We start from the raw sequence: 22,949 nt of genomic DNA on the forward strand, positions 1-22,949 counted from the left end.
AAAAAAACGGAAATTTTCAGGTAAACGAACGCTCCTTATTTACAATTATTTAACTTCGATAGGCTTGACTTTATGAGTCACGCTCTAGGAATTGAATCGACCGACTAGGATCCGAGCGCGATCGCACATAAAGTAGATGAATCAACTGTTGTAACACATGTTTTAACACGTAGGCGAACTGACATATGAGACGTAGGCGAATCGACTCTAACCGTAGGCGAACAGACCGTAGGCGAAACGACCCGTAGGCGAAACGACCGTAATTCGTTTCAATTGACTTGATACCGTTCACAGTTTTCCAGCAGTCAAACGATCATGGCCTTGGTCAAATAAGTGCAAGAAAATCTTTTCAGCTCTCGTGAATATCAAGTTAATTTTCAACAATAATACTTTATGAATGAAAGTGATCTTCGCAGTGATGTGCACTACTTAGGCAGTAGTGAAAATAAGGCCTGAAAAAAATTTCAGGCCTGTACGGGATTTGAACCCATGACCTTTGCGATACCGGTGCAGCGCTCTACCAACTGAGCTAACAAGCCAACTGGGAGCTGGTCATGATGGTGGTTCTAAATAAACCCGTCAAGTGATGAATATACGGTTAAGAATATATGAAAGTCACATATTTGAACTGCGGATAAAGACATGAATGAAAGTGATCTCCGCAGTGATGTGCACTACTTAGGCAGTAGTGAAAATAATTATGTCTTTATCCGCAGTTCAAATATATGACTTTCATATATTCTTAACCGAATAATACTTTAGCCACTAAAATTATATCAGACTCGGCATATTGATTCAGCTGCAGAGCATGGCCAATTTTGCCTCGTTTAGTTTTAAACAAGTGCATGGTAAATTGAAAATGAGGAGTAAACAGACCGAGTAGAGCAGCGGAGATTTCTTGCCAATCTGGGTATGAAATGAAAAAAAAGGGAGAAAGTTATTGTCTATGCATATCAGTTTTGTATTAAAAAAGTTATAGATAGCGAGTCCACGAGGCGTATGTGATTGTCCTTTATCTGAACTTGTATCGAAAATTTTAAAGAGGAAGTTCCCGTCCATATTATATGTTTTAAATGTCGTAGGGTAAAGCACGAAGAACAAATTACGGAAAAACCGAGAACTGCTTTTGCTCTCACTTGTCAGTCATAGGAAAGGTTACGAATATCAGTTTCTGGGGAAAAAAATGTAATCATCTTAATTTATCCGAAACGCCTCATATATGTAGCTACTGAAAGAATACGACGCCTTTTTTTCGGGGATCGGCAACGATAAGAAATGGCCCCGGAACAGCTAAACTGACTGCAATAGACCAAGGGCAATCTATCTTATTGCTGCCAGCCGTGTTTAAAAATGTTCCATCCAGTCTGAAAACGTTCAACGTTTTGTGTTCCTCGTCGCATACCACCAGGTTGTTAAAGGTGTCGATGGCGAGTCCACGAGGCTTCCGCAGTTTTCCTTGATCGGAGTTTGCATTGCCTGTATCATAGAGAAATTTCCCATCCTTATCAAATGCTTTAACACAACAAGCTGTGGGGTATGAAACGAAGAACTTGCCTTCATGAAAAATAGCTTCCCACGGGGAGTCATCGCAGTCTGGTACACTAAAAGACTGAAACAATTCTGTTCCTTCGGGAGAGAGGACCTTGACGGAATTGTCACCTGAGTCACACACTACCATGCGGTCATCACACGCAATAGTCAGTGAGAATGGAACTTAGAGGCGATTCAAATTATTGTCTATGCACTTAATAGACTCACCATCGGTAGAGAAATAACACATAGTGCCGGAAGAAATTACGATGACCTCACCATAATTGTTGAATGCAACTGAAGTAGGATCTGATAGTTTTCTAGCCGCTGACCCCTTCTCACCCAGTTCTTTAAGATACTGGGAATCATTAAAGTCAAAAAGTCGCACCCTTTGTTTCTTTCGATCAGCTATTGCGATTCTCTTTGTCTCATTGTTTATTGCGAGAGCACAGGGTTCTTTAAACTTTCTGCCTTTCCTCAGTGACGCAAAATTGAAAGAGGAAGTATATTTATGCGGTCTAACACTTACATTCCACGGGCTGCAAGGAAGTGGCTGACCATTAACTAAAACTGACACTTTATGTTCGCCATCACATTCTGGTGTAAACGTGACGCTTTATTTCCCACTTGAATGCAAATCGTCAACCTTGATGTCGATTTCCTTTCTCACCGGACTGCAAACTGTCACTTTGATGTCATCGATTTCCAGGTAGCACTGTTTTCCAAAGGAATCAGTTGTCGCGATGTCAAACTCCATTATGCGTCCAGCTTCAGCTATTTTTAAGTTTTGACCTCTTACCAATGAATTCGAGGGGACGGTTTTACTGGCAAGAATTTTACCCGGAGCTGCACGTAAGAAACCTTGAATATACTTCTCATCACGTAGGTACCCAACGTGACTCGGCTTATAGAAGTCATTTTTATTTGATTTTAGAACACGTCTCGACTTTTCAATTTCGTTCATTTGGAATTTCAAAGATTCAACATCAATTTTTCTTCCTATTGTCATCTCACAATTTTGCACAGCACTTTCCAATTCTTTTACCGACGTTTGCAAATGTTCATGTTGGATTGAATGATCTTTTTCCTGTCTTTTTTCAATTATATCTAACTCAGTCATCATAAAGTTCTCGTGTTCCTTTAAAACTCGAATTAGTTCTTCAACGGTGGTACGTACATTGTTACGAGGGTATCCGGTCGTTTCGCCTACGGGTCGTTTCGCCTACGGTCTGTTCGCCTACGGTTAGAGTCGATTCGCCTACGTCTTATATGTCAGTTCGCCTACGAGTCAGATGTTGAAGCTTTAAATCGGAATTATTAAAAGTCTTTGTTCCTTGTATTATTCCTTCCATTCTATCCTCGATGGCTAGAAAAACAACGCGCTAAAACATCTAAGTTCGTTTTTAAAAACTTTATTATGGCGGAACCCGGTCGTCTACGAATGTGTGAAAGATATTTTGCTTAAAATGATTTAAGAAACGTGCGATTGTAAAACTGAGCATTAAGATGTGTATTAAAATGAAATTAACCACCGTTTACGGTCTTTGTGTGGTCGTGTAAAGCGCGAGCAGAGCAGTAAATAAACCACTGTTTACGGTCTTTGTGTAGACTTGTGAAGCGTGAGCGGCGCCTAAACTAAAGAAGGTGAGACTTTTCATTAACATATACGAAATTAACTTAGGCTTGACTTGACAGTCGGTTCAATTTCTGCGTCGATTTGGCGGGCGACTCGTTGAATCTTTTATCTCTATAAACTAGTTTATGTATGTAATGTGTCCGGGTATTCTGAGTTACTCCGTTTGCGTACTTTCATCTAACAGACAAATAATATAAAAACTTAAAGCGTCCTTTGTGTAGACTTGTGACTTGAGCGGCGCTCATACTAAGGGAGGTGAGAGTTTTCATTAGCATACATAGTACTTACCACAAAATTAGCTTGTTCACACTACACAGCTTGATGTAACTTTTTATTTCGATGTTGCGGCTTGTTAAATCGGTAATCATATTCATATACTTCGGACTAAGTAAGATAAATAAACGTTCGTGTTCACGTTTGGACTTGGTTCAAATAACCAAGGTTTAGATTAAAGTAACAACCTACACAAAAGGTGGGGAAAAAAAACGGAAATTTTCAGGTAAACGAACGCTCCTTATTTACAATTATTTAACTTCGATAGGCTTGACTTTATGAGTCACGCTCTAGGAATTGAATCGACCGACTAGGATCCGAGCGCGATCGCACATAAAGTAGATGAATCAACTGTTGTAACACATGTTTTAACACGTAGGCGAACTGACATATGAGACGTAGGCGAATCGACTCTAACCGTAGGCGAACAGACCGTAGGCGAAACGACCCGTAGGCGAAACGACCGTAATTCGTTACGAGCTGCAGCAATTTTATCTTCACTTATTCCAAATAGTTTTGTTATTTCTTTGATTTGCATCTCGACCTCTGCAATTTGCATTTTCACTTCTTCGACAGCATTTTGCAACTTCAATTTCTCTTCCTCTGCGGCCTGTTCGATACTCACTTTGGTGTGATTAGTGTGACGCGTTTGCTTACACTTGTCACAAATGCAAACCTTGCAATCCTTACAATAATACTTGAATGGCTGCGACTCGTGGAGTCCCTCTCTACATATGGCAGTGCTCTCTGACGGCCCTTCCGACTCAATGAATTTACCTTAGGAAAAAAAAAATCAAAATGGGAACTCAAAAGTATGTTCAGTTGACTAATGCACAAGGGTGTTTTAATACTTCTACGTTCAAAGTGGACTGTCCATCGAAGGGTTACAAAGCGGTGTTGCAGCGTGATTTTTCCAGGAATGAGATTCAAATACACGAACCAGTCTTGTTTCATTAAACTCATTTCTGGCGTTTTCTTTTGTTGGCGTTATTTCGATTGCAAAGAAGCAAAAGGAGACTAAAACAGATGTGTATCTAACCTTCAACTCCAGGTTTCTTTTCTGGAGAAAAGCACGATAGCATTAAATAATCAAGCTTTTCCATAACCTCATCCAGTTTAGCTTTCGCTTTGAGCGCTCCGACTGCCAAGCCTCTCGTATTAGAGCCACTGCAGAAACCTCACTAAAAGACCGACCAAACACAAACGAGAAATGCTAGTGGCAATTATCACATGGCTTAACATCATCGACTTACGAACCACGCTAGTGACTGAGACTCTGCGCAACGCCTAACCAATAGCACCCACTATTCTTAAACACGGACTCTCGAAAGCTGGTTCACAAACTCTGAACAGGCTAGACTTTGTTCTTAAATTCCCCTCTCCCCCTCTCCCCATTTCGATATTTATCGATAAATTATCAATATTTATTCTCGAAAAAAGAAAGAAAGAAAGAAAAAACCGCAAAAAAAAAAAAAAAATCAAAGAAACAAAAAACCAGCATCAAAAGATGCTGACCTTCAATTTCAGGTTTCTCTCTTTGAGTCATGCTTGATGTTTTCAAATCAACTAGCATTTCAATGACCTCATCTAGTTTATCTTTCACATTTTCTTCGTCTTTCTTCCATTGGCTGAGAAGTGCTTTGTAGTGATCTTCAGTTTCAGGGTCCATACACTCAGTTTCAAGATCGTCGATGGCTGCTTTGTATTTCGCTCCACCCAGTCTCACTAGAGTGTCCCGGATGTCGCCCCAGCATGTGTTGAACATTGCATCATCCACTGAAGCGCACTCAGCATGACCATATACAGTGTTCCTGTAATATTTAACTCGAGCGATATCAGCTTCAAGACTCACATCTGTTGCAGCAGGAAGTGTATCCCAGCCTGCCGCGGGAGAAGGTAAGCCGCACAGGTTTCGAAGCAGAACCATTAAAAGTGTGATATCAAAGTCTCTGGAAGACACTGAGGATGGAATAACAGAATAGAGCTTTCCCCATTGCGTTGCGTTGATAACCTTTCTCTTTCTCAGCGACTGTATAGTTGCTTTATTGGCTGCCAAAACTGATTGAAGATTCGCTGGTGGATGGATGGCATTGAATGTGTCTCTAAGGGCCTGGGTACGAGAATGGCGCCTAAAAAAATAGTCAATAAAGTTTTACTCACTTTAAAACTTACGCATATTTTCAAAAGAATTCAAATAGTTCACTGGAATCCATAGGAAAAAGTGTTGGGTAATTAAGTTTTCGTTGCTGGAAACTAGCACAGCAAGGTTAAATCCTAGCCAAATTTTAAGTTTTGAGACTGCTGGGAAATTATTTAAGTCAGTTTTTATTATACATTTATCCTAAATCTAACCTCTCGTTTGAAACCGTTCGGCTCCTCGGAATATTTCCTCTTAACGAAACTATTTGTTTTGACGGAGTAGTTTTGTTGTACAATGATAGCTGAGAACATTAACTGTTAAAAATTTCTCTCATATGATGAAATTCTTGCAGTTTCTTGGCCAAACATTCTGCCAAAATTATCAATCTTTAGCTTATATAACACATATTTCGGTATATTTTGCTAAATGGAAGTTAAAAATTGCCGGAGAGAATGATCACTGCAACTTATTTGGTCGGAAACTGGTACTGGGTGGAAACTGAAAAAAAAGATTATTGAATGATTTAACTAATGAAACTCAAACACCTAAAAGAGCTGTCTGTTTATCAGTACCGGCCTCGTGTAAGTAGGTCGTTTGATTTTTTGCGTCAAGGCTAGTGAATATAACGGGGGTATTAGAAACAGATTTAATTGGTGGTAAAATGGGGGTTCGTACCTTAGTTAATATGCGCCTCACGCAGAGTACCCGTTCAACATGAGGTCTGCCTAATACAGTTCTCGCTATGAGATAATCCATTTGGAGTATTATGATTACTATCAGTTCCCAGTCTATCCCAGCCAAAATCTTCATAACTTATTGAGGTGTGAAACCGAACGAACGGTAATTTAACATACTTCGATCAACCTGAGAAATAGATCAATCGATTATAGAGTCAGTTGTCTATTGAATATGGTCAGACAGTAAAATAAAGGTCTATTTGAATGTAATGCCACCGTCAGATTGCATATGAAATGGCTAAAATCTCATCAGAATCGAGGGAAAAAATTCATGAAGTCCTGTAAACAAAATCGATCCCGATGTAAGTCGATTGTGACCGACTTGTTTGACTACTGATGTGGCTCCATGAACTCTTTCATTATCGATTATCGAACATTAAACCCCTGAGACCCTCTATTGAGAGAGAAACTTATGAGTTTCACTTGTGGTTTGTTATATTATGGTTTGAATAAGCCGATTAGATCGAATTAAAGCTGATATAATTCAAACGTTCGTTCACCATGGAGGCGTCTTAGGTGAGCGCAAAGGCAGAATTCATGCGTATTTATGTCAAAATTGGATGTAGTTGAAGTTGCAGGGGTAATTTAGACGTTATGAGGCTCTACAAACTCAAAATATCTGTATTTGTCAGACTACACCGTCTTCTTCACTCCCAGATTTTGTGGCTTATTTTGTTTCTACCCTCCTTCCTCAAACCTAGTCATATTCAATTCAACTCGAATAATCTAAAAGCTAATTATTACTGAGGCGAATCAGCTCTTGTAAATACCGCTTTTAGGCAACGACGAGAAGTAGTTCACGGTATTAATCTTATAGGTTTATTGAGAATTGGGTCACTTTGGTATACCAGCTGCATGATTTTTGGGTTATGGAGACCATCGTAAACATGACATGGTAACAGCTCGCTTAAAGACGACGAAGTGAATTTGAATCCCGTAAAAATTACCAAAATCATTGAAAAGAAACGAAACTTTGAGCACGAGATCGTAAGGTTTGATATGAAACTTTTAGTATTCAGTTATGCGTTGTCATGTTGTGATTCATGATCATATGTAGTTGCTCAAACTTAATTAAGCGAGATTTTAATTAGGAACGAGACTTTTGATTAGCGGATACTGCGAAGATTGTGAGGTTGAAAAAAGATAACCGATGTATAAATAAATGTACAACTGGACAAACAAACATACCTGCCGATCCCAATCTTCTTGTTAGCAATAAAATTCTAGGATAACGTGAATTCTGCGTTCTCCTGAATTAGGAAGTCGGTCACCGTGACCAAGTAATTGCCCACAGCGGGTTTCTGCATCGTTGCTGTTGGCAAGAGATGGTACTGTTTGCTACCCAGGCTTCCTATGGCAAACAGCGGAGGAGACCTTACCTATAAAAGGTGGGTTTCCAACTGTTAAAATTTTCGAGATAATTTGGTTTTATCTACTGAGATTCTAAAGCTGACGTTTCGAGCATTATCCTTTTGTCATTAGCTCTGACGAAAGGAAACGCTCGAAATTTTAGCTCAAGAAACTTTCCACGGTGGCTACTTCACATTATCAACTAATTTGATAATTAAGAAGCGATCTCTGTAAGAGCGGTCCAAGGTATTTCGCATCGGAAAAAAGTTTTCCCTCAAACTTTGCCCAATAAACTATCTTTGGTAGCAAGTAAATAAAACCACATTAGTTTCTGGAAATACGTTAAAATAAAATTTTTAGAGCTCTCAAAAGTCAAAGCTGCTAAAGGCCCTTTTTTGACCTCTTGCAACATCGAAAATTTCAAAAGTTGAATAACCTGGTCCTCGTATCACACCGCATGCAGCAAAAAGTCTTTTGCATTTTTAAACTGTGTGATATGTTAGGTGAATAAAAAGTATTTCAATTTTGATATTTGCTTATTCAGGGGTTCGTCATAATTTATTTAAAAACACTCGTTAGACAGCTTTCTGAAATTGGTCAAAAGTACTCTTTCCTTCTTGGTTGATATTGCTCAAGTCCAGACCAGACCATTGAAAACTCCGCTTGATTTCTTCTAATAAGATGTTTGGCTGCAGAAAAATATAAAAACATCTTGCACTTGCACCGGTATCGCAGAGGTCATGGGTTCAAATCCCGTAAAGGCCTGAATTTTTTTCAGGCCTTATTTTCACTACTGCCTAAGTAGTGCACATCACTGCGAGGATCACTTTCATTCATGTCTTTATCCGCAGTTCAAATATATGACTTTCATATATTCTTAACCGTATACTTATTAATTTTGTTCGCCGCGGTGACTTCAAACTTTCAGCGATTTTGCTAGCGTGACAGCCGATCATACAAATGAGTTCATTGAACAAACTCCGACCGTTTTATATAAGAAGCTCAATAAATCTTAGATTTTAACCATTTTAAGTTGAAAAGATAGTAGGACAGAGCTTTTAGACTACGCCGATTAATACTCTAAACATTTCAAAAGGCCAGAACTTGACAAATTTTATCCTCTCGTGGTAGTTCATCATGTAAGTCCTGTGTCTGCGAGCATGACTTAAAGTGTTTATGGCAAAGTGAAGAGGGAGTGGGTTCATCACTTTCAGTCATTGTCATTAGAGGGTTAGACTGAACTGGTTGCAGTGGCCACAGAACCCTTGACAAGTGCTTCACAGCTCCCCATGGGATGGGCTCTTCATAAGAGAGGTGCAAGTGTATGGCTTTCGCAAAACGTCAGGTAGTACTTGACACAGAAATTTAATATTGGACGAGACACTGGTAGGAGACAAGACCTAGAGCAAGTAGCAAAGGACAAGCGAACTGTTTGCACTGTAGATGGAGAGAGAATGTTCGATGGAACAGAGCGATTATCCAACCTACAGATTCAGGGTTTCTTCTCGAGTTTGTGCCTTAAACGGCGATCTAAAATATAACAAGAATCGGATGATACCACAGACGCAGACGACGAAGACGACGACTTGATAGAGACATCCGCGTCTAATGTAGACGAAGGGTGTTTGAGAGAGGCCAGGAACACAGTAATGGATGAGATAGGACTGAAACATCCAATCATGTTTGATGTCTCTGATGTGTGCTCGTTGGCAAGAGAGTGAAGGTTGCCCAGCCTCAAAGTCAAGGTACTAAGAGACACGTGCAAACATTTTGAGCTCGCCTTCAAAATGCGAGATACAAAGATAACACTTCTTGCAAAAATGGAGGAAATGATTTCGGAGTGGAGTTGTAATGCAGTCTAATTATGACGTCCACCCGTTATGCAAATGCAATATCCTATTTCACAAGAACTCTCCAGAGTTATGAACAGCGACTGCTATGCAGACAGGTGTGACGACCAAATATCATTTGTTCCTGTCAGCTAGAAATCCGAGCAATCGCTGCTTTACTTAGACGTGAGAGGTATTCAGGACAATTATACGATGGAATTACGTGACAGAGTCGCTGGTCAAGGTGCATTTCAGTGTGTGCTGTTATCGCCGGTTACACTAAATAGAATCCTGAAGTTTGGTTCTGAAATGTTCATACAGGTTTGAATAACGTAAGCTGTCAGAACTCAAATATGCATGAAATAGCAGAAGCCAAATTTTTAAGAAAGAGCTTGCCATTAAAATGTTAAGCGAGCGCTAATCGAATTATGATATTGGATGCATTGTTGTTGAAGTCTTTCGTCACGAGAGGGTAAAATTTGTCAAATTCTGGCTTTTTGAAATGTTTAGAGTATCAATCAGCTTAGTCTTAAAGCTCTGTCCTACTATCTTTTCAACTTAAAATGGTTAAAATCTAAGATTTTAAAAATACAAAAGATTTTTTGCTGCATGCGGTGTGATACGAGGACCAGGGTATTCAACTTTTGAAATTTTCGATGTCGCAAGAGGTCAAAAAAGGGCCTTTAGCAGCTTTGACTTTTGAGAGCTCTAAAAATTTTATTTTAACATATTTCCAGAAGCTAATGTGGTTTTATTTACTTGTTACCAAAGATAGTTTATTGGGCAAAGTTTGAGGGAAAACAGACTTTCGTCGAACAAGAAGTGAATATTTGTTTTACTATATACGAATTCATGGAGAGGATATAGAAAAAAAAGATTTTTTTCGTTTATTCCTCCTACGATCACAATATTTTCGGGCGCAAATTACGTGCATGTTATTCGGAAGTATATAACAAAGGATATCCGGGTGCTGCTAAAGTGGCCAATCAAAGCCCGCCTTCAACGTTATCCACTAGTACTGTTTGAGCAATTACTAAAACCTAATTATTTTGTAATACCCTCCACTGACGCAGCACCACAGTTTCCTTTGAAATTTACCCCCTTTACTCTTTTAAAGTTTAGCTCACTAATTGTGATTGCGGAGTACTAGATGCTAGGTGCCGTGGGTAGCTATAATTTACATGGAGGGGTAGCCAAGAATGAGTGTAATTGTTTTGGGATCCGCGTCACCGGCCTTTAGTGGGACCACTACCTGCTCACTTGGAGTAAATCCACTACAATCTTTTTCAGCCCATCCGTTTTTTTCTCGGATTGACTTTACAGGAATGTCTTCCCCGCAAACTCTCCTAGTCGAAGTAAAGCCCTCTCGGCGCCGGTTAATTTCCTCAGACCCGGATCGAGTCTCTACCAAGATGACCGCGAACTAGAAGGGAAATTTTGAGCACTTCTGTTGCCTTAATACCATGACCAAGGTAGAGCCTGAGGGATTTGCGTATTTGTGTTTCTTTGAGGACGGATCTTGGTTTCAGGTAGAGTTTTGTTTCAGTTCTTTTTACTCTGTGGTGCGTAGTTACTAGTAAATGATTTCATGTATTGTAATGACCTTAATGGTTCAGGTCAGAGCCCATTGGATCTTTTCAGGTTGACGAAACGAGATGAAGACAAGCTTTATGCATGTCTCTCTATGATTCTCCGTTCTTCGATGAGTACTGTAAACTTGCATCGCGATAGCCACGCATGCATTCTGCGCTTGCTATTCTTTGACGTTAAATAAGAGATTGTAGGCTATCTTCTTCTCTCAAGAAAGCATTGAAGACTGACGAGCCCCAACTCTCTCAACCCTCCCATACCCAATGGATCAACGAGGCATGATAGCTTCTATTTAGCATGAAAATATGCAAGGATATTTGTTTGCCAATGTTATCTGTTCTGAGATGTGTGCTTTGAGGAACAGATAATGTAAAAGGACAAATATACAAGCATATTTCTGCGCCAAATATAGGCTATTGTGTTTATTATCCTTCAAATATTTTGAAACGCATGGGAAGAATGTTTATGAACAGAAAATTGTTTTCTGCATGGGATATTTACCTTTTTTAGTGTTTTCTGGTACGACCTCATGAACAAACAAACATGTCCCTTCTTCTGCAACAGCAGCTAAACGGTCTTTCACCTTGAATTCAATTTAAAAAGATACTTTTATCGCAAGAAATGTGCAGTTTGAGAATTGGGGTGTATCCTTGGATATTTCCCAGTTTTAGCTGGGTATGTCCAGTCACATGATATATTAGACCAGTTGTTTGCAGACAAAGATATGTGATGGATTTTAAATTACAATACAATACAATACAATACAATACAATATTAGTCATAATATTAGTCATAGCTATTAGTCATAGTCTATTAGTCATAGCTAAAACTTCTCTTAGTAGCAGATTATAAAAGTATCATGATTGGAAATTTTAAAGCAGCCCATTTAGCTGTATGATATAAGGGAGGTTGAATTAATTATGAGATGTGAAACTCTACCAGTGTTGGGGCTCACCAACAGTGTTACTTTGTAAACATGACATAAATGTGTATCTTTTCAATGATAATGAATGTAGTTTTGTATGTGTATTACACTTGTCGATAATAATTATTGCCATCTGCATCGGGTCTTCTGAAAACTTTAGTAAGGTTAATATGCTAGGTGTTTAGGGATGAGTTTGTAATTTTATCTCAAATTTCAAGAATAGCAACAGAGAGTCTATAGTGTTCATGGTAAATCATAAACCTGTGCTGATTTTGCTGATCTCAAGGTATGGTGCCAACCAGGAATAACAAACAGTATGGAGTGATGGGTGAAGGTAAGCAATTCTTATTTAAAAAATCATGAAGCCCTGGGAAAGTTGTTCAGTAAATCTTTTCACTCAATACAGAAGCACCAGTTTTATGAAAACAACTGGCTAAGTCCAATGTCCACCAATATCATTTTCATCCTCTTTTTTGTACAGCATGGTTAACATTGAAGGCCTTTATATTTATCCAGCATTGTGTTTGTTCCTGTGCTGTGCTTATAGGCCTGACTTTTGTGACACTGATATACTAAAAAAAGGCCTACTTTTTACACCCCTTGCAAGCTTTCGTTGAAATGGGGCCATTACACATTATGACTTACACAGCTTAGGAATTTCTTTCATTTATTTGATATACAGTGGAATTAATTCTCAATAGCTTGTGGCCCACCAGAAGAAGGGTTTGCTGAATGCTGTTTTGAAGAAGAGCCATTATTTTACATGTTAACCATTACTGACCAGCAAGTTGATGAAGAAATGGTGTGTTGGAATTAATTACTTTCACATGTCATCCTGATAATATCAATGTCAAGGGTTTCTTGGAAGAACAATCACATTGGGGAAAGTATTATTCCTAGAAATGTTCAGGGTTTGTGTGGTGGAGGGGAGTTAGTGGTTTGGTGGTCCAGTCATCAGTGTTTAACTGTGGAGCTAAAGTACAGGTCTGACCCTGGTCTTGCATCATCATTTTCTATAGTGAAATCTACCTTATGTAAATCACAGGAGGACTCTCTTTAATATTGCGTCTACTTAAGGTGGCTCAAAATGGCACTTTTCACACCCTTTTCTCCATGGATTGTTGTTTTCACACTTTTTTATGTTTCCTTGAAATTGGTATCTGTAAAATGCCCAACCATTTTTAACCTCCTAAGTTTCTATAAATTGCACAGCAGTGGTTAAAAACCCAAATAGAATCGAGTGAAAGATCAACAAGCTTACAGCAGAATGACCCAAAGCTATTGGTATAAATGGAAGAAGAAGTAGAAATCTTTAATCTTAACTGTGATTAAATTCAAAGGAATATCAAGGAGTTTGATTTGTTACTGTGGTCAGTGTTATCTCAGTACAAATTCTCCCCCCCTTAATGGGGGGTTCACATCATAAAGGTTTCACCATGTTCAGGTTAACTAGACACTTAACTGTTAAAAATGCAATTAACAGCATCACCAAAAGCTGCTGTGGGTATGCCTTATGTATTCAAATACTTCAAAATCAGTAGCATGGAACTGGCTTATATCTGATTAACAGGACTTTGACAATATATCTCTTTTGAATTGGCAACCAGTGTACTTCTACAAGAGTTGAAGTAGTATACGCAGCTCTAGGCAGTTGAGCTGTAGGCATGTGAGACAAGTCTGAATTCACTGAAGGTTTTTAATTAAGTACATATGGCCTAATCATGAAGAAACTAGCTGATGGTGGCATTATGCACTGTCTCCTAGTTCTTAATTTGGCCTAAGTAGAGACTTTCTTCAATACTACCATCTGTGTATATTGATACAAATTCAATCAATCACAGGTGTTTAAACATGTTGTGAAGACTAGTAGTGACAACTGTACATTAACATCAAATGAAATTGACCTTAAACTGAAGAACTTTTAGTTGAAGCAGGGTATGCTTAGTGTGAATGAAATTTTTTTCAGTTTGTGACTGTATTACTTTATTGTTGATAAAATTATTTTCTCAGTATTTTGCTGTTTTCCAAGTAACTGTGGTTGCAAAGTTAAGAGCCTCATCATATCCATCTTTGATAATTTAAACTGAAGTTTTCCAGTTGGACATAAGCTATTTGTGTTAATTTATAATACTATTTTAACCCATTTTATTTATTGTAGTGTTAGTGATAACTATCAGATGCTATTTAATTCTTATTTTAAGGATTCCTTCGCAGTGTCTTGTTTAAACCTCTACAATTTGAGAAGAAATTGACAAATATTTTCGGTTTTACGTTGCGGAACATTTTCTCAAGAGTGCTTTCACACAGTTGCTTTTATAAAGTTAATAAGGTTGGTAATTCCAACTTGTGGGCGAACCAACCCTTAAGCGAGATAACTTTTAAGCAAAACTGGCCTGTTTGCGAGTTGACTATTGGACGAATCTAACCGTAGACAAAACTGTCTAATGTTATCTAACTTGTAGGCAAAACTAACTTGTACGTGAGTTGACTTTTCGGCAAACCGACCCGTTGGCGAGATGACGCGTAGCGAAACTGATCTGTAGGTGAGATGACATGTGAGCGAAGTGACCCTTAGGTGAGATGACGTGTGGGTGAAAATGACCTGTGGGCGAGCAAACTTGTGAGCGAGTGTGGACCAACCAAACCATAGCTTTCTGCGGTTTCTATACCTTGAAGCAATCACAAATATTTCTTATATCCTCATAGATGGGGGCTAATTCGTTACAGATTAACTCTTCCCTTTCCAAGACAGGAAGAGTCACGTTTTACATATACAATCGCATGGGCCTGAGGACAATTAAGGATTAATTTCACGTGTATTTTCAAAAATCTGTAAGAAAAAAATTGAGACGAAGGTAACTTCTTGAACTTTGAAAACGCAATTTAAGTTAATCCTAGATTGTACCGCAAGGATACTTACAATTACCTGTTTATCGCGTACAGGGCAGACATGGCAGTATGTTCTGGACCTGTACCGTTTCAGCTCTGTTCTCAAGAATAATTTGTTCCAGTGCAAGTACTTCCTTTCTTTGAACCTCTTTAGTCTGACAACCTCGTTATGCGATCAATGTCGTAAATCACAGTCAAGGTGTATTTCTTGATCCTAACGACCAGATGAATGGAGTCTTTCTTCAAAATCTCGCTTTGAAGTAATCCCTCTTTGACACTCTCTGTGTTCCTTTGTTTTACAGGCAAGTAATCTTGTAAACAAATATTGCCGGTCAGAGCTGAAAAAAAAGGAAAGCATTGTTTGTTCTGGTCACATGACCATACATCGTGAGATGAACGTTTTAACAATTCCTGATAGCAAGCTCACTTTTTCTAGCTTACTTTCAAATGTGACGTTTTGTCCTAAGGTAATACAAGTACTGTCTCGTGCACTTAGATCTGGCGTAGTGAGGGTATTTTGGAAGTTGTTTTGCAAAGATGCAGATTCATAACAGAGCAATATTGTTACCAGGCAGAGATCCGCTGCACTTGTCATATTGGTTTATGGTGAATTCGCCCCAAATTCGTGTGTGTGTGCGTGTGTTTGCGTGTGTGTGTGTGTGTGTGTGTGTGGAGGGGGGGGGGGGGTAGGTTGTATGCCACTGACTACCATGCGTTTCAAATACATGGGCAATTTAGTACTTAAGAGACCTACAATGTTCTCTCACTGATTAGTTGCCTCACACAAGCTCGTTGTCCCTAAACCTTGGTGAGGCGTGAGTGGCCCAGTGGTCAGAGCGCTGGACTCTGGGTCGGACGGCCCGGGTTCGAGTCCTGGATGGGGCACTACGTTGTGGCCTTAAGCAAGTCGCTTCACTCACCTTGCTTCGTCTTCTCGGATAAGATGTTAGGCCGGAGGTCCCGTCTCCTGCAGGGTTTGGGGTAGGAGACGTTAATTTCCCACGCACGAGATTACTGTGTGATAGATGTCCTCCCCTGGGTTGGGTTGGGTGGGTTTGTAACTTGTAAGGCGCATCTGAATATATTCATATAGATATTTGCGCCGAATAAGTATTTATTAAGTATTTATTTATTAAACTTTTATGAGTTATGCCATGCAGTTCGTTACGCAGTGTCTAATCTATCACAAAAAAGCCTGAGGGAGACTTGTAAAAATACTAATACTTAATTCTGCTTAGCCGTTCACGAGTTTAAGTGTAAAGACACGAGTAGGGTTGGGATCCACAAGCTGATAAGGAATTGAGAGTGCACTCAATGAAGGGAATAACTCTAATAATCACAGATGCTCAAAACTTCGTCCTTATAAGCCGGTTTTTCCTTCACTACGGACGAAGTTTTACTCCTGCCGGCAAGCCATGTTGGAAGCCTGGCAACTCTGTGGAAGAAGGGGGCAATGCCTGTAATAAAATCATTGCAGGGACGCCTGCTGGTAGTTCGTAACTTTATTAACATCATGGTTTTTGACTAAAAAGATATTCCTTTAATATACTTTTACTGGAAATTGGCAGCCCTTTCATCTACTTACAGGAAAACAACCCTATGTCAGTTCTCCAAATAGTTTTTTTTTTTTGTTATTGCAATACTAAAACTATGCATTGAAAAGTGCTTACAAACCTTATTAGATATCAAAAACCAACCCTTACAGCCATTCGTCTCTCGAGTGATCGTAAACGATTTCAAATAACAACACTATGGCAGACCCAAACTCATGCTTGTCGAAGGCCGGGTTAGTAAAATATAGATGGATGCCCAGAAAGGGGCTAAGAATTCTGTTAGCAAATGTAACATCAACTTCTCTCCTTTTTTCATCTTTAAAATCGCACAAATAGGAAATCTATGTTCGGTCAGGAAGAACGCCTACGGAGCTCTCTTAAGCTATCTGAAGATATTTTCTATTAAGCGACAAAAAGGTAATGTTTAATTTAGAACGCTTGATATTTGCAGTTATAGAACTCTAATAAAGCTTTTTTTTTCAAGATCAGAAACGATCATTTGTACCAGTTCAATGCTTGGGTAGACAGCAATAGAGCAGGGACAGCCTACAAGATGACTCTTAATGCTTTTTACAAAAGTTCCATCTGGTTTGTAAACGTTCAAAGCTTTGTTTCCCTCGTCACAAACTATCAAATTTCCAAAAACATCAACAGCGAGTCCACGAGGCTTACTCAATTGACCTTCACCTCCATTCCCAATATCATATAGAAAATCCCCGTCATTGTTAAATGTTTTAACACAACCAGCTGTGGGGTAAGACACGAAGAACATGTCTTGGAAACAAACAGCTTCCCACGGGGAGTTATCACAGTCTAGAGCACTGAAGGACTGTAGCATTTCTGTCCCGTCAGGGGAGAGAACCTTGACTGACTTGTCACCTGTATCGCACACTATCATACAGCCATCTAACGCAATAGTCAGTGAAAAAGGAGAATTGAGAGTTTTGTTGTTGATGCACCCTGTAAATTCACCACTAATTGTAAAACAAATTACACTTCCAGAGGCAACGACAATGACGTCACCAGAATGGGTAAATGCAAGTGAGGTAATATTTTTTAGTTTAATCGCTGCTGGTCCATTCTGACCGAGTTCTGTAAGATATTCCAAATTCCTACTGAAAAGTTGCACCCTTTGTTTCTTTCGATCTGCCAAAGCCAAATTCTCTGTCCTCTTGTCTATTGCAACAGCGCAGGGTTCTTCGAATCGAGCTGTTCCAAATAATTTAAAGGAAGAATACTCATATGGACTCGCTCGTAAAGTCCACGGACTACCTGAAAGCGGTTGACTGTTAATTAATACTGTCACTTTATGTTCTCCATCGCAGAGTGGTCTGTAATGATAGGTATATGTCCCTTGGCAATAACTCATATACTTCAGGTCAAGGTCCATCCCCGTCGGAGTCTGAACTGTCACCTTGATCTCATCGATCTCCTGGTAGTAACATTCCCAGCCACGTGAATCACACGTTACAATGTCAAAGGGTGTGTATTTTCCAGCTCTAAATTTTCTCTCATAATGCCATCTTAAAATTGACCGTGAAGGATCAGTTTTAGTGACAAGAACTTCACCCGGAGCTTTACCTGTCAAATTCTCAATATAGTCTTTATCTGCCCCATAGCATAGGTGACATGGCCGATAAATGTCTAGTTTTAATGCTGTTAGAACACCTTTAGACCTCTCAATTTCAGCCTGTTGTGCTTGCACAGTTTCAACGCAAACGTTTTTGTGTAGAATTTCCTCGCAATTTCGCACAGAGCCTTTTAATTCACGTACAGAGGCTTGCAATTGCTCCAGTTGTGTCAAATAATCTCTTTGTTGGGCTTTTTCAATAAGGTCTAACTCGGTCAGGATGCTTCTTTCGTGCTCCTTTAATACACGAATGAGTTCTTCAACCGTCGTCCCAACATCCTTACGAGCTTTAGCGATTTTTTCCTTACATACTGTAAATAGTTCTGTTGTTGTTTTAATTTCCACCTCAAGGTCAACAATTTGCATTTTCACTTGTTCTACAGTCTCTTCCAACTTCAGTTTCTCTTCCTCAGTAGCCTGTTGGAGGTTAACTTTGGTGTGATGTATGTGACGAGTCTCTCCACACCTGTCACAAATGGAAACTTTACAGTTGTTACAGTAGCCATCCAGAGGTTCGGTCTCATGGCCTTTTTCTTTACACATTGCTGAGTCTTCCGACAGCTCTTCCAGTACAGTGGATTTGCCTTAAGAAAAAGCAAATGAAAATTTGAAGTGAAAGTTAAGAAGTATTCAGCGCGTAATGGAATGTTCTCGTCTTGTCCCATTTCAGAAAGATATTGAAAAAAGATCTCACCAAGGATGTGCAGTTGTATTTCCTTTCATTCTAAAGCATTGCGAGTGCAAATGAATCGGCACGAAAAAAAACTTTGGAATTAATTGTACGTGTTAAAGAAACTATAATAGCCATCAAACTGACTGAGGTCAAACAACGCAAATGTTAACATTTGTACTTGAGGAAGAGGTCAGCATCTTGAATGGTCTTGCGCATGCCTTGTTGGGATAAAGAGGGCGCATTCATCTACCTAGTAAAACTATACTGCTTAACTTTTCCTTCTCGAATGAAAACCTGATGAGCAAAAGGGTTCAGACTGATGTTTAAACACACCTATAAGCCAGACGTTTATCTCACAATTACAATGATATTGTGAACGTAACATATACTAAGTACCTACTTGTACATAAAGGGGAACTTAAAGTAACTGATACCCCCATTCACATAAGCAAAACATTTCAAATTTAACCGAATTTGACTGAGTGAAATCAGGAACAGAGAACTAAAAAAGTTCATTTTCCATATAGATTTCAAGTTGTAATTAACTGGCTTCAGTATATTTTCAATGTTCTACATTGGAAGAAAAAATGAAGAAAAAAATCAAAACCGTGTTTAACAATACAGTTTTAAAACATGCTTAAGTTTTGAAAGAAAGAAAGAAAGAAAGTAGTAAAATCAAAGCCTCCCTAACCTTCGATGGCAAATTCCTTCCTTTGAGGCAAACTTGATGTTTTCAAATCATCCAGCTTTTTGATGACTTCATCTAATTTAGCTTTAACGTTTTCTTCATCCTTCTTCCATTGGCTGAGAAGTTCCTTGCAGTGTTCTTCAACCTCAGGGTCCATACACTCAGTTTCAAGATTGTCAATGTCTACTTTGTACTTTGCACCCCCAATTCTCACCAGAGTGTTACGGATGTCACCCCAGTATGTGTTGAACGTTGCATCATCTATTGAAGCGCACTCAGCATGACCGTATACAGTGTTTCTGTAATATTTAACGCGGGCGATATCAGCTGCATGGCTTACGTCTGTAACAGCAGGAAGCGTATCCCAGCCTGTTGTAGGAGGATGTAGACTGCATACGTTTCGCAACAGAACCATTAAAAGTGTGATGTCAAAATTGGCCGATGAAACTGAAGAAGGGATGGCTGGAAAGAGCATTCCCCATTGGGTCGCGTTTATTACCTTTCTTTTTCTCAGAGATTGTAACATGGTTTTATTGGCTGTCAAAATTGTGTGAAGATTGGCTGGTGGATGGATGGCATCAAATGTGTCCCTAAGGGCCTGGGTACCCACATCAACCAGCAGACGACATAGGCGAGCGTAGTTAGTTGTCTCCTTGCTCGAGGAACCTGTTGGTGCTGCGGTAGCCATGGCAAACCTAGGGCAGAAAAAGAATATTTCAACGCTTAGGATTGCTGGACAAGACCCTTTTTAAAACGAGATACTTTAGCAAAAACTGCTTCGTGCGTTCATAGTGAGCTTTAGAGCTTGCAGCCCAGAAGCAATATGTGACGTCTTTGACGCAGGAAAATGGAAAACAAGATTTCCTTATTGCACTACCTCCAAGTTCAAGCTTTTCAAGTGAAACAAAAAAATATTCTTTTAAAATACTTCGAAGATGATAACGCTTGGTTCGTTTGATACGATCAACGTTCATTGCTGAGCGTTTCAAGTAAATTGCACTTAGAGCGTTCAAAGATTTCTAGCACTTCGTTGAGAAGATAATAATAACAACAATAAAAAAAATAATAAGCAGTTAGTGGATATGCTGTAGCATGATATCATGAATTATCAAAACCGAGGTCTGAGTCATCTGCCGAAACAGAAGGCCGAGGCAAATAACACAGACACGAGGTTTGATAATTCAGGATATCATGCAAAAATTGAATTCAATAAGTGCTTTATTATAACCTTTTTAAACAATCGCAAAAGAGGACACCTCTCTGAGTTTGCGAAAATTTGAGAACACCACACCGATGAGGGGCTTGGAAACTAGGTTTTTGAATATGATTACCCAATATCTGCCGCAGATATATATGTTATTTGCCGGCTGGGAGGTCCGTATGGTGAAAAACTGTGACCGAGGTCTTGAAAATGCTGTCACCGTTGCCTGTGGGCAGAGATAGGAAAATACTGACCGGGTAAAGAACCAATCAAATTGCAGGATTCGTCACCGTGCCCTCTGAGAAAAAAAATAAATTGGGTTATTGTTTTGAAATTGCCGGGAAATCGTTAAGTTTTTATTGCACATTTATCCTTAATCTAACCTCTCGTTTGAAACCGTTCAGCACCTCGGAATATTTCCACTTAAAGGAGCTATTTGTTTTGATGTTTTGTTGTACAATGATAGCTGAGAACATTAATAGTTAAACTTTCTCTCATGCGAGGAAGTTCCTTCGGTTTCTCACTCAAGCATTCCGCCAAAATTATCAATCTATAGCTTATATAGCAGCTCTTTCGGTATATTTTGCTAAATAGAAGTTAAAAATGCCCAAGACAATGATCACTGCAATTTATTTGGTCACAAACTGGTACCGAGTGGAAACTAAAAAAATTGGTTAATAAATGTTTCAACTGATGAATTTCAAATATCTAAAAACAACTGTCTGTTTATCAGTACCGGCCTCGTGTAGAAAGTTCGTTCAGTTCATTTTTTGTGTCAAAGTCCATTGAATAATACGGGGGTATTGGAAACAGATTTATTTCGCAGTAAAATGAGGTTTTTTACCTCAGTCAGTGTCCGCCTCACGCATTGTAACTGTTCAACATGAGGTCTCCCTAATACAGTTCACACTATAAGATATTAGATTTGGAGCATTATGATTATTATGATTTCTCAGTCTATCCCAGCCAAAATCTCCATAACGTACTGAAGTGTGAAACCGAACGATTGGTAATTTAACATACTTTGATTAGCCAGAGAAATAGATCAATCGAGTATAGAGTCAGTTGTCTGTTGAATATGGTCAGACAGTAAAATAAAGGTCTATCAAACGTTATGCCACTGTCAGATTGCATATTAAATCACTCAAATTTCATCAGATTCGAGGAAAAAATCACGAAGTCCTGAAAACAAAATCAATCCCGATGTAATTCGATTGTGCCCGACTTGTTTGACTACTGATGATGCGGTTGCATGAGCTCTGTCATTTTCGATTATCGGACATAAAACCCCCGAGACCTCTTACGGAATGGAAACTTACGAGTTTCCTTTTCGGTTGGTTATATTATGGTTTGAATAAGCCGATGACAATGTATTTTGTAACTGAATCGTTATTGGACATTAGACTTGATATGATTCAAGTGTTCGTTCACCGTGGAAGCGTCTTAGGTGAGTGCAAAGGCGGAATTCATGCGTATTCATGTCAAAATTGGACGTAGTGGAAGCTGTAAGGGTAATTCAGACGTTATCAGGTCATACAAGCTAAAAGAAATGTATTTGTCAGACTACACCGTCCTCCTCACTCGCAGATTATGTGGCTTATTTTGTTTCTACCCTCCTTCCTCAAACCTAGTCATATTTAATTCAACTCGAATAATCTAAAAGCTAATTATTACTGAGGCGAATCAGCTCTTGCAAATACCGCTTTTAGGTAACGATGAGGAGTAGTTCATGGTATTAATCTTAGCGGTTTGTTAACAATTGGGTCATTTTGGTATACCAGCTGCATGATTTTTGGGTTATGGAGACCATCGTAAACGCGACATTGTAACAGTTCGCTTAAAGTTGACGAATTGAATTTGAATCCCGTAAAATTACCAAAATCATTGAAAAGAAACGAAACTTTGAGCACGAGATCGTAAGGTTTGATATGAAACTTTTAGTATTCAGTTATGCGTTGTCATGTTGTTATTCATATGTAGTTGATCAAACTTAAGCAAGATTTTAAACGGGAACGAAACTTTTGATTAGCGGATACTGTGAAGATTGTGAGGTTGAAAAAAGATAACCGATCTATAAATAAATGTATAATTGGACACACAAACATACCTGGAGGGGACCGCTACCTGCTCCCTCTGAGTAAATCCACAACAATCTTTTTCAGCCCTTCCGTTTTTTCTCAGATTAACCTTAAAGGAACACTCTTCCCTACTAACTCTTCTTGCTGAAGTAAAGCCCTCTCGGCGCTGTTTGTTTCCTATACCCCCGATCGAGTCTCTCCCAAGATGTCCGCGTATCAGGAGGGAA

At 39.1% G+C, this 22,949-nt stretch overlaps 2 protein-coding genes and 1 pseudogene across 4 annotated transcripts; 1 reads left to right on the top strand and 2 right to left on the bottom strand.

Moving 5' to 3' along the window:
• Nucleotides 1-771: 771 nt before the first annotated feature.
• LOC131778510 (tripartite motif-containing protein 3) lies at nt 772-7,021 on the bottom strand. Its single transcript, XM_066162055.1, is given in 4 exon segments — nt 772-2,709; nt 3,911-4,216; nt 4,955-5,568; nt 7,014-7,021. Coding segments are annotated over 4 exon segments (2,412 nt in total). The 3' UTR covers nt 772-1,225.
• Nucleotides 7,022-10,958: 3,937 nt separating this feature from the next.
• Nucleotides 10,959-15,450, top strand: LOC136278895 (uncharacterized; annotated as a pseudogene).
• A 1,025-nt stretch (nt 15,451-16,475) lies between these two features.
• On the bottom strand, nt 16,476-22,895 carry LOC131772214 (tripartite motif-containing protein 3-like). Of its 3 annotated transcripts, XM_066161102.1 has the most exons (4): nt 22,752-22,895; nt 20,775-20,942; nt 19,447-20,138; nt 16,476-18,666 (listed from the first exon to the last, which is right to left on the bottom strand). In XM_066161102.1, exons 3-4 carry the CDS (start codon nt 20,129-20,131, stop codon nt 16,904-16,906), a joined length of 2,448 nt encoding a protein of 815 aa, XP_066017199.1. In that variant the 5' UTR covers nt 20,132-20,138; nt 20,775-20,942; nt 22,752-22,895; the 3' UTR covers nt 16,476-16,903. The 3 variants fall into 3 exon arrangements, with proteins under 3 accessions (XP_066017199.1, XP_066017196.1, XP_066017201.1); XM_066161099.1 differs by lacking the exon at nt 20,775-20,942; XM_066161104.1 differs by lacking the exon at nt 22,752-22,895 and having other exon boundaries at nt 20,672-20,794.
• Between the last annotated feature and the right edge of the window lie 54 nt (nt 22,896-22,949).

This window comes from Pocillopora verrucosa, chromosome 1 (assembly GCF_036669915.1).
Source record: "Pocillopora verrucosa isolate sample1 chromosome 1, ASM3666991v2, whole genome shotgun sequence".
Lineage (NCBI taxonomy): Eukaryota > Metazoa > Cnidaria > Anthozoa > Scleractinia > Pocilloporidae > Pocillopora > Pocillopora verrucosa.

Bases quoted from the DNA above. Each gene is read 5' to 3' on its own strand.
- LOC131772214 (XM_066161099.1), bottom strand. From the start codon at position 20,131: ATGGCTACCGCAGCACCAACAGGTTCCTCGAGCAAGGAGACAACTAAC. The intron at 18,667-19,446 runs GTTAGGGAGGCT...CTTTTTCTTAAG, and splicing joins GAAGGAATTTGCCATCGAAG to GCAAATCCACTGTACTGGAA.